At 48.6% G+C, this 16,106-nt stretch overlaps 1 protein-coding gene across 9 annotated transcripts in view; it reads right to left on the bottom strand.

Moving 5' to 3' along the window:
- Positions 1-16,106, bottom strand: part of Cnga3 (cyclic nucleotide gated channel subunit alpha 3) — a 54,641-nt gene that overhangs the window by 22,364 nt on the left and 16,171 nt on the right. For 7 of the 9 annotated variants that reach the window (XM_055607010.1, XM_055606957.1, XM_055606966.1 and 4 more), the window contains one exon: positions 8,192-8,310. In XM_055607010.1, the coding sequence (XP_055462985.1) occupies positions 8,192-8,274 (83 nt within the window). In that variant the 5' untranslated portion in view covers positions 8,275-8,310. Of the gene's footprint in view, positions 1-364; positions 3,543-8,191; positions 8,311-16,106 lie in introns of those variants that run through there. The other 2 variants (XM_055606974.1, XM_055607017.1) reach the window with 2 other exon arrangements.

Below are 16,106 nucleotides of genomic sequence, written 5' to 3'. Positions count from 1 at the left end.
AAACCCACCCCCTAAGGCTGAATTCAACCAGCCTGATTAAAAAGCCAGCCAGGCAATGTCCCCTGAGGAGCTGCACCTCTCTCCACGGCTCCTGAGGAAAGCCGGCAAGGCAAATTAATGCTATCACACGGCCTATTCCAAGCTAATCGGCTTTCTTAATGAGGCGGTAGAAGCAGGAGGCAAAATTAACCTCAGGGGATGCTCGCTCCCTGTGGTGAGTGATTAGAAGTCAGAGTCCTTGAAGGCCAGGTGCTGAGTCCCTTCCCGCAGCAGGCCTCCCTCAGGGGAGGGGTGTGAGTGGGGGTGGGGATGTCTCTGGATAGCCAGCACGCCCCCTCTTCCTGCCTCCTCCCAGCGAACTCACGTTTTCTGCTGGAACCACATGGAGTTGGCAGCCTCCTCTGCTGGAACCACATGGATTTGGCAGCCTCCTCTGCTGGGTGGCCATCCTCAGTGATGGGGACCTTCAAGGTCTGGCTGCTCAGACCACAGATCCCATTCATTCTCCCTCAGCTTCGATCAAGTCACCCCTAATCACAGCCATCTCACTGTGACTACGTTCCTGAGGTCTAGCTTGGCCATGCACGGAAACCCAAACCACCCTGTGACTACTGGGGCCAAGCCAGGAAGTGTGTTGGTTGTGTGCCATCGGTGGCTATCAGCCAAACCCCAGAGCCTTACCACACAAGTTGCTGCTGACTCCGATGTCCCTAGCTTGCACAAGTGTGATTAATTTGTTTGTTTGTTTGTTTGTTTTTAGAGGTGACTATCAGGCCTCCCCATTTATCTGAGTTATGTGATGTCTTGGGATCTTTGGCATGTAGAGGAATCGCTCCTGTGTCTCCCTGCACGATCATGAATACAACAAAGCCTGCACCGCTGACTGGTAGATGACTGTGTATCATCAGCTGCAACCATTTTACCATGCAGTCCTGCCAGAAGACAGGAAATGGAAGTGCAGGGGGCTTAAGTTACTTCCCTGAGGTCACAAGGCCAAACGGCAGAGGGGAAACCCTAACATCACTCCACCCCATTTCTCAAGCTGCCCTCATCTACTGCATGGAGCTGTCCTTCGTGTTTTAGCTGACAGCACAAGTGAAAACAGTTTACTGGGACACGGCTGAGGTCTGGTCCCCACGGCACGCTGTCAGAGGCAAGATTCTGATCCGCCTGACAGGGGTGGGGCTCTGTTTTCAAACTGCTGGAAGCAAATCCCCCCTGTACCCTTAAGGGACAAGTCACATCTTACTGGTGTGCCGGAGGCCCTGCTATGCTGCCGATGTCATGGCAATGTCCTGACATTCCACAGACAACAAAGTGGGAGTCTCCCACAGTGCCTCGGTCGGTTTTAGGAGGTAGTGGCAGGCGAGGGGACGTAGTCTCTCTTGAGTCCTTGGATCTGAGAAGTTGGCCTGCCTTAGCAGGTGGGTAGACTGTGGGTGGGATGGGGGCTTGGGAGGTAAGATAGCTTAGGAAGTAATATCCACCATGCCCCAGGTGATATGAGGTGACTCTAAAATATAACAGGTGTCTGTGTCTTCACTGATTGTGACAGAGGCTTAGCCATTACTGCCATAACAATTAGAGAGCAAATACTAAACATTGTCAACCTGATACCTTTTACTTTTCAGCCACAGTTACCTGAGGACTGGTCACTCAGCCTCCCTAAAGTGTCCTGATCTCTAGAAAGAAAAAAATTTAAAAAATTTGAAATCCCATGCTGATTTAAGTGTTATTCTGATACTCTAGCCCTAAAGGCACACTACACCTGAGGGATGAGGAGAACCTTCTATGAGTGAGTGCAGGGGATCTAAGGAGGCCATTTCTTCCTGATGCATCTCCTCGCTTGCTTCATGATGCCTGAAATTCTGCTGTTGACTATGTCTGTCTTCCGCCTCTAACCTTGGTAAGTGTCTGGGGGCATTTCCATAGCAAATCTAATCATAGCCCACAACCCCCAAAGATGCTCAGATCAACAAGGGGACAAATATGCCAGTGGTCTTATCAGATTATCATGGATTGGAGAATTCCCACGTGCTAGTAACATCCACTCTGCCGCCATAGAACTCTGACATGCAGACTTCCAGGAAGGCGCCCTCATTGTCAGCCACATGATTGTCCTTACTTCTCGGAGGAACTTATCTCACCAAGCACAGGGAAGGGAGAGGGACAGAGCAGAGAGGAGTGTCTGAGATGACATTTGAGTCCCCAAGAGGATGCATGTTCTGAAGAGGAGAAACTGGGTAGTCAGTGTGATGACGGGGAACCCTCCAAGGAACTGAGAGGCAGAAGACAGAGTGGGCTTCCAGGGCACAGGAGCTGACCTCGACTCTGGCGACAGCTATAAGTGCGATGCTGCCTTCCAAGAACAAATTATGAACAGGGCCACACTGGACCCTGGCATCCCTGCTCAGCAAGCCTCAGCCACCTGCCCCAAATAAGCCAATTCAAGAGACAAACAGTGAAAAGCAGAAAAAGCACTGGGAAGAGGGACAGAGAGACCCAATGGTCCCCCAAGTCCATCTTTGATGCACTCACATGCAGAAAGGCCAGATGCACACAAAGCTGAGTCATTCTGAATCTAACCCTAACAGAGGTGTTTATGTCACGCCAGACATAAAGGCCCATCGGGCCCGCATGCAGAAGACAAGTCAAGTCCTTCTAGATGCAGGGCTCTAGGTTCTGCTCTGGTTTTGAGCAAGCTTGAATGTCCCGGTGTTCTGAGATCTGAGTGTGGACCTCTGGTCAAGGTATGCTCCTGCTCATCATCAGCCCATCTTTGCCTGGGCTCCAGTTTCTCCTAGGATGTGGTCTGATGAATTGTCAACCATGTGTGAAATATGTTCTCAGGCAATCAGTTCCCCTATACCAGGCTTCAGTCTCTTCCTCTGCCAGCATGAGGGGCTCTCCCTGAAGTCAACAGTTAAAATGACGACAGCAACAACCAGGACAATGCACTGAGGTGACTTTTAAAACACAAGAGAAGTTTCAGATTGTGGTTTTCTATCTCTGAGTTTGTTGATAGAAGGCCATGAGTATTGGGAAGGTTTCTGATGTCTCCTGTTTCTGGGCGAGGGCAGAGGTGCCGTAAACAACAGAACTGTAACTGGATTTGCACTTTGTGTAACATCTTGTCTTACTCGGGTGACTTGGGGACTGGAGAGCAGACAGACACTACCTGCTGGCACCAGGCTAGAGAACGTGACACTATTCTTTTCTTCTTTTCAAGCCTCGAGGACTCAGAATGATGAGAATCCAGTGCTGTTGGGCACATGTGACTAGGGAATGGAAGCCAGTGCATTTTTAAGTCTTTGGACCTTGAGAAGCAGGGTGAGAATGGGTTTCTTTGGCGATAATTGCTTTGGGCTCTACTCAGACAGCAGCATGAAGAAAACCTCTTCTCTGTAAGACAGAGCCCTGTGCCCCAAAGCTCGCTCAAAATAGCTACACCAGGAAATGGGTTGGGATTTGGGGTGCTCTCAAACCTCATTGTAATTCTCTGTAGCACATTCTGAAGTCTTGCTACTATAGTACCTTAAAAATATGCTGGGTGGCTCAAAGGTAATTGAGTCAAACAACTAAGGGGGAAAGAAAAATTCAAGACTTTTGTGAAACAGTCTTCTTAGGTCACCGAGGCTGGCCTTGAAGTCATGGTTGTATTTCCTCAGGCTTCCAAATACCGAGATGATGGGCATATGTCACCGGGCCTAGACTGTGAGATTTTTATTTTTGGTATTTTTAAAGTGTATTTTTTTTCATTCAAAGGAAGCATTTTCATCCTTTTTTCTGATGTTTCCTTAGGAAAATCATCCTGATAACTAAATAAAGTGAAAGGAAATCTGGGGCTCCACTGTGCTGGCAAGGCTGTCCCAGGAGACAGAGCATTGGTGGTTCTTTCTTATTAGGGGTGTTTAATGAGTGGCCAGTGGCACACAGGTGCTTACAGGCCCGTTCTGTGATTGGGAAGAAACAATGTGTTCAATTTCAGTACTCCAAGTCTCAATGATTTATTTCAAAAGCTCCCCCGGAGGACTAGAATTTTAATGATGTGGTTTGTCCAAAGTTTCTTCCTCTAAAATAGTGATTTTTAGACTTAAAGTGTTTTGTGTATGTGCCAGAGTACTTTTTACTGCTTTAAAAAATTTTATATACACGGGTATTTTGACTGCATGTATGTTCATGCATCACACTGTGCTGGTGCCTGAGAGGCTGGCAGAGGGCAGCAGGTTCCCTGGGAGTGGGAGTTCCACGTTGCTGTGAGCCATCACGTGGGTGCTGGGAATTGAGCCCCCATCCTCTTGAAGAACAGCCAGCATGCGTAGCTGCTGACTCAGCTCCCCAGCCCCATTTGTCCAAAATTGTATGGAGAATAAATAAGTGCTAGGCTGGCCTGGGGAGCCGTGGAGGAGCCTAGACTCGGCCTCAGTCCCCAAGGCAGCTTTACTTTTCTCCTGAACACATGCTGGGCTCTCCTTGCTGATACGGAGGAACATTCTGGAACTTCTTGTATTGTCACAACGTTAGACTCCAGTGGCTGCTCAGGCCATGGTACCGGTGCGGCTTCTTCCCCTCTCTACCAGGCACCGACTAAGATGCTGTGAGTCTCCAGGTAACACGTGTCCCTGTACCAGCACCTTACCCGAGAAGTGACTTTAAACCGAGGTGGGTGTTGGTGGAACACACACTCTGCTCCCACTCTATTCTCTGTCTCCCTCCGGGGGTCAGAGGGTCTGGCTGTGAGCTTGAACCGTGAAACCTCCCCCATCCTCCTGGGCCCTGGTTTCCTTTCCTCAGAGGCCCTGCCATACTGCTGTTTATTTGTCTGTCTGTCCATGGCATTAAATAAATCTTGCACCTCAAGGAACAGTCTCTGACTCAGTGTCCTCTATACTATCTCTTTTGGGGGTCAACTTCTGCTTGTATGAGAGAAAGAGAGAAAGTGTCTTTTTCTCCCAAAGGAAGCATACTTCCTGGCTGTTCTGTGGGAGGAGCTATATGAGCTCTGTCACCAAGCTTTCACTGTATGAATGGTTGGGCAAGGACACACGTAGGCCTTGGTGAGAGTCAGTGAGTGGTCAGGCTGAGAAAGCACTCCTCGGGCACAGGCAGGGAAAGGTTAATTCTAGATGCCTGGCCATCTGGGAGGTCTGAGGGCAAAAGAGGAGAAGGCTTCCATGAAGATGGCTGACTATTTACTTAGCCATAAGCAGCAAACACTATGCCAAGAGTGCAACCCTCACCAGCAGTTTTAACCTTGCCCCAACCCAGGAAGCCAACACTAGACTGACTCCTCCCATGGATGAGGAAACAGAGGCTTAAAGTGACTGCAGAGCCAGTGTTCAGACCCAGGCAGTGTGCCCTGGACCATGCTGGCTATGGGAAGCGGACAGAAGGGCACGGGAGATATCTGAGTCATCTTTCCATTAAAGGAACACCTGAGCTTATCCACTTAGAAACAGCAGGTCTGCTTCCGTTCACAGCTTTGGAGATTCTATTCCATAACAGACCCCTCTCTGTTGCTTTGCATCAATGGCGGGGCATCATACACAGTGGAGCAAAAACTAGAGGGCCAGAGCCTCACGTCTTCCTTTGGGATGATTCATCCAGTGATTTAAGGTCCTTGCACAAAGCCCACCTCCTCTTAACGGCCCTGCCTCCTCCCAGGAGTGCCTCCCATAGACCAAACCAGGTTAACTTAGATTAACACGGGCCTTGGGTAATATTCAAGACCCAAATACACGAAGATGGCAGTTGAGCTTTTCAGCAGGCATCAGTTCGGATCCCTTGAGCATGATGCAAACACCGTCAGCGTGTAGAGCGCCCTTGCGTGCTCAGGACACGGAGAAAGCCTGCAGCTACAGTGCTGGGAGGCAGAAGTCGGAGGCAGGGCGTCAGCATGGCTTCCCAGGATGGTGCTGCGCCTGGCAGAAGGTCAGCAAGAGCTCTCATGGTCCCACAGGTCAGCCGCATCAGGACAAGGCCACGGTGGTTTCTGGGTAAGCAAACTTCGGGGCTGCTCTTGCAGCTCCCTACCTCCAATAGAACTGCCTTTCTCCAAGGCTTCTTCTCTCAGTGACAGGAAGCAGATGGAGACCCCTGCCCAGGGAAATAAGGAAGCAACGGAGAAAAGTTCCACTGGGCGCTGATGGTCTCTGTGCTTCTTCCACTGAGCCCAGAGCCTTAGAAGCCCAGCGTTTGTGCTCGGCCCTGAGCTGCGGCTCTTTCTCCTTCACATCCAGTCTGACATGGATGCTTCCTCCAAGGGTATTTATCAGCTGATCATGGGGAGGAAACTGTTTCTGCCCGCAAGAGTTTTAGCAGTAGACATACCCGAGCATTGTTTGTCTTTCTTTGAAATAGGAAGCAACGACTAAGCAATAGGAACTGGGCCTCAGGGACAGGATCAACACCTGCTAATGGTAAGCTCACAGGGAGCATCCGTGTGAGGTTTGGGTGTGTAGGAGAGAGGGCCACAGCCACGACCCAGCAATAACACCAGGTTCCTGGGATGTGAGCTGTTTCTTCCCCTCTCAGCATTTCAGATGGTCCAAGTTTGCAGTGATCCGCTCCGGCGTTCAGAGGCTGCTGACCATCACGTCCTGTGCCAGGTGCTTTCCTCACTGCTGTGTACCCTGAAGGACAACCTAAGGGCTTAGGGCCCTCAGGATGAGGGTATGGCCTACCAGGAGGCAGCTTTCCACACCACACCAACAGCCAGGAAGCAGGGAGAGGTGAATTCTGGTGTCCCCCAAGCTTTCTCCTCTGATATAGTCCTGGAGCCACACATGCCATGGTATTTACAGTTCAGGTGGACCTCTTCTGCACCTCAAGTAACCCAAAGCTGAAGCTCCCTGGCGAACATGCTCAGAAGTGTGTCTCCTGGGTGACCCCAGTGCCCATTAAGTGGACTACCAGCACTAACCACATTTGGTAGGAGTTTGCTCTGGGCCTGAAGGCTAAGAACATAGACAAATAAAGGCAAACACGCTTCTGAGAAAGGAAGGGAGGCTTGCAACAGAGCGAGAAGAAAGGATGGGTGAGGGCTGGGGGGAGCGAGGGGTTGCATTTTGAGCCATTAGTTACCATGCACCTATGTTCGAGAACAGAGAGAAATTTCTAGGTTTTTTTACAGATAGGAAAATTCTATAATGGTAGGACAAAAGGACAAGTATGAGAAAGTTTCCCCAAGGTTCAACTCAGTCTCCTCGGCAAGAACTTAAGAACCACAGCATGTGAGATGGCTCAGCTGGTGAAGGCGTCTGCTGTGCAAATTTGAAAAACTGAGTTTGACCACTGGGACCCCCATGGTAGAGGGGAGAGCCAACTCACGAAAGTTGTCCTCTGACCTCCACATGTACACAGTAGCACCTATGCACCCCTAATAATAACAAAACAAAATATGAATTAAGAAATGTAGGTTCTCTCCTCTGTTCTAACTTAGACCAAGAGCTGAGGAAAAATGCCCTCTCACAGATGAAAACGCTGAGGCATGAAGGTCTCTCCCAGAATTACTGGTGAGTAAATCCTTGGTTTTCGTCTGGTTGCCTGTGCCTGGATGTCACTGATGTGCCTGACAGCTTGGGCCCCCACAAAGGCCCAGGTCACTGCTTCCTGGCGTTGCCTTAGAAACGAAGGGTAGGGCAGCTGACTTATGGGGCCTCCCTCTGCTCAACTTGGCAATCAGGCACATATATGAGGGGCTATTCTAAAAGAAGAATAAATCGGGCTTCTGTGAGGATCTGCCCAACCTGACAGGATCGAGAATCCCCTGGAGGATGGGCCTCTGAACAGACCCAGAAGAGGGGAAGACACGCCCCTGTGGGCGGTGCCATTCCCTGGCTGGGGTGAACAGAGGGGTTGAGTGATGGGTCTTGTTGAGCAGCAGCATCCATCACTCTCTACCTCTGACTCTGGATGCAATGCGACCTGCTGTTTCAGGCTCTTGTCGCCGCTGCCCTGACCTCACCACCATGGGGTGGTGCACCCTTGAACTGTGAGCCACAACAAACCCTTTCTCCCTTAAGTTGCTTTGGTCCGGGTGTATGATCTCAAGAACAGGAGAAGAAGATGGGACAATACAATGAGCTGCGAATGCCCTGGGCGCCATCCTGTGGCTGGCCAGCACGGAGACACTCCTCTCCATAATCTCCACCGTGGGAACCACCCATGACTTGGAGCAAGCCCATCTTACCTGCCGAGGCCGTTCTCTATGCGATCGAGGTCTCTGTCCGAGGCCGGGGAGGGCTGGGAGCACTGGGTGTTGACCTTGGCCATCTCCTGCACGGGTCACATTTGGCTGCACGGTGGCTGCTGAAATGTGGACACAGAGTAAGAACTCCATGAGGACAGCTGCAGAACCAGCTTATTGTAGACAAAAGGCTGCTCTGTGTGCCATCCTCAGGCACACGCCCTGACACCCACCCTCTCCAACACCCCCACCTCCTGCTGCCTGCCTTTGCAGTCTTCTTAGCCACGCAGGTCTTCTACACAGTCCAGCAGGCCAATCTGCAGCACAGACTTCAGTGCTAACTGAGTGGATATGAATAATGAAGGGATGAGAAACTAGATGGGTTTCTGACTGGGAAAGCCCGAACGCTTAGGATTCTTTAGGGCTATGCCCAGTCCCCTCTGGCCCTGCCTTTTCTCATTTCCCAATGTTCATCCGGTCACTTGTTACAAATTTCAGTAACTCCCGGGTCTTAATGTGTGGTGGACCATGGTGACACATGCTAGAAATCAACCATCTACAGAGGATGCGGCAGGAGGATCATGATTTTAGGGTCAGCCTGGGCTACACTTTATTTTCATTTTTTATAGTTCTTAAAGATCATATATGTGTGTGTGTGTGTGTGTGTGTGTGTGTGTGTGTGTGTGTATGAATGTTTTGCCTGCATGTATGTCTGTGCATCATATGTATGCTCAGGGTCCATGGAGGCCAGAGAGGGCATCAGATCCCTGGGACCTGGAGTTACAGGCAGTTTTGAGCCACCTTATGGGTGCTGTGAACCCAACCTGGGTCTCTTTTAAGAGCGGCAGTTGTTCTTAACCTTGAACCAGCCTCAATGTACCTTTTAAAGTTGGTTGTTCAGTTCAGTGGCAGATTTCACTTGCTTAGTGTAAGTGATGATAGATAAATAAATAGATAGATAGATAGATAGATAGATAGATAGATAGATAGACAGATAGATAGACAGACAACAGATAGAAAAATAGATGATTGACAGATAATAAAATTGATAGATTGGACTTGCCTAGGGTAAGTTACAAAATTGGAGGGTTTATTTTCTAAATAAAAGTTTCCGAGTCATTGTAGGAGCGTAGTCCAGTTAGATGACCCCGGGAGCCGGCTAATCTAGCCACGCTGCCCTGACTCTTTAGAAGCTGAGAGCCGAAAATCAGTAAGAGTCAAGCTTTGTTGACAACCTGCAGACATAACAACCATGTACTTCGTAAGCTCTAAAGGAAATGGGATATAAAACATAGAGATGAAACCACATATGGTTTATGTTGAGGTTAAAAAAATAAAGACACATGCAATCATCAGAGGGAAAGATGAAACCCAGATGGTGTTCAAGCGTGTGTCCTCCTGATTGCTCAGCCAGTGAGAAAAGTAAGAGCGGGGCTTGCGTCAGAGTCACAAAAAAGCTCTTCTCTGCACTCAGTCAGTGAAGGTTCTGTGATGTCTGGTTTCGTGAAGCTGCAAAACTGTTTCCTTGTTGCTATTCTGTGTCTCCAGCGCTCTGGTGAAGAGTGGGGTTGCACGTTTCTCACACCAAGCAGAAATTTAAGCACCAGCACTAAAAAAGGAAGTTCTGACTCTGGACTTAGCCTTTGAAAGGAACAATATTTGGTATTCATAAAACTCTTAGAGGTGACAGTCAGGGCTGGGTGGGTGGTGGGAACGAGTTATCTCAGCACTCAGGAGACTGAGGCAGAGGGCTGCTGGGAGTTCAAAGCCAACCTGGCTTATACGGTAGGCTTCAGGCCAGCCAATGCTACATAGTGAGAGCCTCCTTAGAAAACAGGTGATGTCAAATGCAAGACACACTCATCTTATTTAAGGGTTACACTGAGCTTTTTGTAACCTTTACCCCTTCTTACAGATGGCCAAACCAAGACTCAGTGGTGTGAGGCAGCATGTCCGGCCAAAACAACAGGTAAAACCTTCCCTGTGGCCCATTGCCTAAGCTGACAGGGGAAGGCATCCCTGTGATTGAGGAGAAAAGGAGGCTGACAGGAGGGCACAGCTACCATGATTGGCCACTCTTCTAACTCCTGGAGAAGTCTTTCAGCTTCAAGTCTTTCATCCCTGAGCTTGGGATCACTGAAACAGGCCAGCGCAGGCATTCTGGAGGAGCCCCATAACGCAAGTGTACCAAATGTCAGTAGAGATGGTAATTTCTAGAAATAGCTCAGTGATTCACAGGACTAAATGAATTCTTTTCCAAGGGAAGGTCAACTCAGATCATCCAGGACACTGTTGGAAGTGGCCGGTGGCCTTGCAACCAAGGTCAGGATACCTAGGGCAAGCCTGGCTTGGTGGGGGCCTGATTCATCTTGGATATCTGATAGTTTCAACCTGTAATTTCAAATTCATAATTTCTAAAGAGAGGCGAGAAAGCCTATTGTTTTAGCTATATATATTTTTAATTGCTGTGACAAATAGAACCACGACTGAAAGGAGCTTGGGGATGACAGGGTTTAATTTAATCTTACAGCCCGTAGTGAGGGAGGAACCAAGGAGAAGATTCGCTCCTTCGCTTGCTCTTCCTGGCTTGCTCAGTGTCTTTTTAAAGTATACTCCAGGACCACCTACCCAGGGGTGCCATCACTCACCATGGGCTGGGCCATCCCACATCAATCATCAGTCAAGAAAATACCTCAGAGGCTTGCCCACAGCCAATATGATGGAGTCATTTTCTCAACTTAGTGTCTTCTTCCAGATAGCTCCAGCTTGTGTCAAGGTGACAGAACCTTACACGGACAGCCTTCTCAAGGACCTACCATCTAGAGAGGCAGCAGGTACTGCTGTTCACTGAAGGCCAGTGAGGATGTGGTCAGAGGTACAAAGGTCACTCTGGCTGCACCAGGGAGGACGAATCCAGGGGGACCTGGGTGTGAGTGAGGAGAGCAGCTGGAGTCTGCTGCAGAAGCTCAGAAGAAGAGAGCCTAGTAGTCCGTGCTGAGCAATCACACGGCCTTGGATGAACTGAAAAACCAGTGAACGGGTAGAATTGCCAGGACACAGTATCAGTGAGTATAAGGGCTAGTGAAGAGAAAGGAGCTGAGTGTGGGGCTTTCAGGCCTGCAAACCCACTGAAGCAGGGGACTAGGAGGAAGGCACAGGTTTAAGAGAGTGATTCCAGCTGGCTATGCCTGGTGGGTGTGGCTTCTCTGTCACAGGGATAAACACATGGCAGGTGTTTGTTTGGGCTTATGGTTCCAGAAGGAGAAGAGTCCATTGAAAGCATGGCAGCAAGTGGCAGGTTTTAAATGACTGACTACCAGGTGGGGAGGCATTTCTCATCCAAACTTATTCCACACCCATGGAAACTTTAGAGCCAAAGTATGAGATTGGTTAAAAGCAATAAACTCAATATAAAATTGTCCATTGGACATTTTCATCCAAGCACTTACTATAAGCTAGGGAACACTCTAGAAGCTGGGGTTTATCAGAGAACAATAGATTATAAATCCCAGCTGCTAGAGTGCTCTCTGTGGAAGGAGCTAACAGCCCAGTGGGGTCCACAGCAAGTTTTAAAGCAGTTGGGGGACTCTGTAGAGAATAATCAAGTGACTGTCCTTTGTCTCTCTGTCAGCAAATGTCACCAAGGAAAGGACACTGCCTCCAGCCACACTCCCTCTGCCACTCAGCCGCCCTCTCCTCTGGGCATAAACTCTTGCTTGTTGCCACCCTATGACGTCAACCCTTCCGTCCCCTCGAGGCCTGCCTTCTGTCCACACAGCTGTGAGTAGATGCTGGGGACACGTTCTTACTGGAGCCTCAAAACTGTTTCCCCTTCCAGCCTTACAAATGAAGACGCTCAGGACTGAGCAGATGTAGAAGGTTTGCTGCTCATGCCAGGCTGGCCGGGATCCGCCAAGGAGCTGGCTGACTCCAGAACCCCACAGTGCAAAGGTTTAACAACAGCAAAGAACTGGTGTGTTTCTTGGGCCTGAGCAGTGGGGGTGGGTGAGGGTGGGGGTGAAGACCCTGCCTTATGCCACAGCTGCCCTTCCTCTGACCACACTTTGCCTAACAGATCAAGGGGACAGACCCACCTAGAAACTCTGACCAAGTCTTGAAAATTGCTCTCTCCCTCCCCATTCTCGTGAGGTTCTAACCTGTCATAGACCCACCTGGTCCTATTTATGGGTGTGTGCTGATTACATTTCTGTAGACTTGATACAGCTAGAGTTGTTTCAGAAGGAGGAACCTTAGTTGATGGAGAAATGTCTCCATCAGAGGCCTGTAGGCAAATCTTTAGGAGCATTTCCTTGACAAATAATTTACGTGGGAGGGTCCAGCCCATGGTGAGCGGTGACATCCCTGAGCAGGTGGTCCTGGATTAAATTTAAAAGTAAACTGAGTAAGACATGAAGAACAAGCCAATAGACAGCATTCGTCCATAGCTTCCGCTTTGGTTCCTGAGTCCATCTTTCTACTTGAATGTCTGCACTGGTTTTTCTCCGTATTTATTGGATCATGACCTGGATATGTAAGCCAAATGAAACCTTTCTTTCTCAAGTTGCTTTTGGTCAGAATGTCTTATCATGGCAACAGAGAGAATACCAGGCCGCTCATCCTCCTGGGCATGGCCCTAATGAGTACTCCTCTAGGTCTAGGTGTGCCCAGGGGACAGTTGTCTCTGAGAGACAAGGCATGGAATGTGAAAATTTGGCAGACCATCCACAAGCACATTCATAAGGACCCTTGTGATGTGGGGTGGACCCAGGAATGGGAAGAAAACAGGGCAGGTTACAGACTAGGAGTCAAATGTCACCATGCTGTCACAGTCTGAAGGTCCTGATGAAAGAGTGTCCGGGTAGGAAGGGGGTGTATAGCTTCACGGTGTGCTAGCTCGTCTGTACACAGGCATTCACATTTTCCCTGCCCATCCTGCCGTCCGGCTGTTGCTATGGCAACCGGATCTTGCCGGGTAGCCTGGTGCTACCTCAGCTGTGATGTGAGCTGCTCACCTTCCGCTTGCTTCCCCCGAGGAACACCCCCTTCAAACACTTCAGCTATTCTGTCACAGGCAGGCACAAACCCAGAGGCACTTGACAGACTTACCACCCTGGGGCAACACTTGATTAATTGAACCAGGTTCAGAGCATGTGTAGTTTTCTATCTCTCAGGAAGAGAATGATGAACACGCTACAGGCTCCTTGGAGAGGCCCTTCAGCCTATAGCCCTGCTCTGTTTGGTGACATACACTGGCTTTGTGTTCCAGTCCTCCCTTTTCTTTCTTTTGAAGGCCCCTACTACCCTTCTTGCCAATCATTCCCCAAACAATCTACCAGCATGCATGTTCTTGTCCATGATTTGGGTTGTTTCAGCCTTGGGAGAGGGGATTGTCATCATTAAGATAAACATATGGGAAGTGAGCTAGTAAGAGATCCAAGGTCCTCAATGTTTACGCGTAAACCTAACGTCTCTTTTATCTTTAGCATTGGGCAGGGTAAACTGTGCATCATTAAGGGTAAACATAAATCATAAGATTTTGCTCTAATTGGTTCATAAGTGTCATAAATGACCATCTTTATAAAAAAGGTAGGAAGGATCAGAATTCAAATAAGGTCCCTAGATTCTGAATGACTGATGTACTTATTGACCTTTCTATGCCACAGATTCTTGCCGGGTCCAATTTTAAGCCATCTCGTATGGGCTGGCAACCACACTAAGGGGTGTTCAAATTTGGAATCCAGTTTTTTTTTTTTTTTTTTTTTTTTTTGGTAAGGTGACTTCACAAGTGGGGGTGCGGAGGGGGAGGGGAGCTTCATTCTATCAGAAGCTCTGTTGAACTTGGGTGGTGATGGCTAACCAGATCCATCAGCTCATTAGAGGTTGCAAGTCTGTGACTCTCTACCATTCCTCATCAAAAAGATGAGATATTCTTCAAAGAGAAAAATGCAAACTTTTTAGTTACTTGGTAAGTACACAGTTACTAGAAGGAGGGAGAACGGGGCTCATTTCCTTCTCCTTGTTTAGCAGCTCTTCTCTCACGGTATGTCAACAGAGTGATATTGTCACATCTTCTAAGTCTGATACATTCAAGGAGTCCCCACGGGAGAGGCCAGTGACCCTCAGGCTATGTTGGAAACGGAAACTGCCATACTGGAGACCTTCCGGTGGGAATGGCTCCCACGTCCGCAGTTGCTAATCCTCAGAGCCCCACGACGTCAGAGAGATGCTGCCGTTGCAGTTGAGAAAGTGGAGGCTTGGTTCCACCTGGCTCTGGAGCTGGGGACACTTTGCTTTGCCCTCCACACTGTAAGGGATTAGCAATGTGTAAATATAACTTTTCATTTTCCAAAACAGGAGAAAGATACATCCTGGCAGCTGTAAGGGGGACTTGAGGTGGACCCACGGGCCGGAGCCTAGAAATGCTTGTTAGCCATCCCCCAAATGCCTGTGTGTGTTCTAGAACTTGACCAGGGAACTAAGCTGGCCATTTCTGATCGCGTGTATTTCGTTATGACTAACATGGCCTGCCCTCTTCCTCAGCCCCTGAGCCGATCCCTGCGCACATGTAGGTGGGTTAACGGATGTGTAAAACAGTGCAAAGGGGCAGTGCTAGAGGTGTTGACACACACAGAGGCGAGTGGCGTGCCGTGAGGATGGGGGAGCAGACCCCGGCCCTGCCTTAGGAACCGGTTTGGAGACTCTCACAAACAATCTCAATACTCACTCAGCACCAACCCTGTTAACCTTCTCTCTGCATACCTTCAAGGACTTGACTGAGAACCTGATACCACGGAATTCCTGCTCCTCTTTATTGTTGGCCCGGCTGTGTGGTTAAGCCAGGCACTGATATGACTCACGCACATGCCAATAATCTTGTACTTTTCTTTTCCTTTACTAATGCCTGAAGCCTTGGAGAACTCCTTTATTTTATGTAAAAACATATCTCCAGATTTCCTGCATGTACATATAAAACCCGATCAGAAGTGGGGTCAGGGCAGTGGCAGTGGTCTGGGGGATGGCGTTTATCATAGAACCACCTCACGTGTCTGGGCATTTGCTCTCTGCCAGGTTCCGGTCTCCACTCTGATAACTTGAAGTGTGTATTAACTTATTAGATTCTCACACAGTCCCGTGAGTGATTCACACTGGAAATTTCCATCTCGGTTAGAAATGGATGGCTGGACAGGCTCATTTTGTCAGCTGAACTCCCAGCAGCCAACAATTCTTATGGTGTTTCATGTCTGGAGCCTTCTTTAGATACATTTGAAATGGTCTTTATATTCTTCTTTTCCACCCCCAAACTGCAGGGTAGTACAGAAATTCTCACTCACAGAGTCCTGACTCACTTTGAGGCCTGTGAACCAGCCACAGGACAGACAGATCTAAGAAATATATGCACTCAAGCAATTTTAGGATTACATAGGAGGGAAGTCTCCCAGGCTTCGCAAGACAAACCATGTTTAAGAGTTTAAGAGAATTTACATAAAAGACAAGAGATCTTACATGAGATATAAATCAATGGAAATGTATCTCCTCTCTGCAGATTGTGGCTAAATGTCGATCGACTGACAAATGGACCAGCAATCTGTAGTAATGGGTTGTTAGAACTGCTGGTAAATACTATAACATGGACAGGCATTACGCTGAGCGGAAAAAGTCAGACATGGAAGACTACAATTTCATGGAATCTTGAAGAAAAGACACATTTATAAAGATAGGAAGTAGAATGATTGTCTGGGGTTAGAGTAGGGAATTTAAAAAGAAGGGCAATGCTAATAGGTACAGAGTGTCTTTTGGGGGGGGTGTTTAAAAGGCTTAAAATTATATTATAATGGTTCCAAAACTGTTGATGTACTAAAAACCCCATACTTTAAGTGAGTAATCTTTGTAGTACGTCAATTATTTCTTTTAAAGAAAC

The sequence above is a fragment of the Psammomys obesus genome, unplaced genomic scaffold (genome assembly GCF_907164565.1).
Source record: "Psammomys obesus unplaced genomic scaffold, mPsaObe1.curated_primary_1811, whole genome shotgun sequence".
Taxonomy (NCBI): Eukaryota; Metazoa; Chordata; class Mammalia; order Rodentia; family Muridae; genus Psammomys; species Psammomys obesus.
Note: the sequence above shows the minus strand (reverse complement) of the source record. Positions and strands in the feature narration are given on the sequence as shown.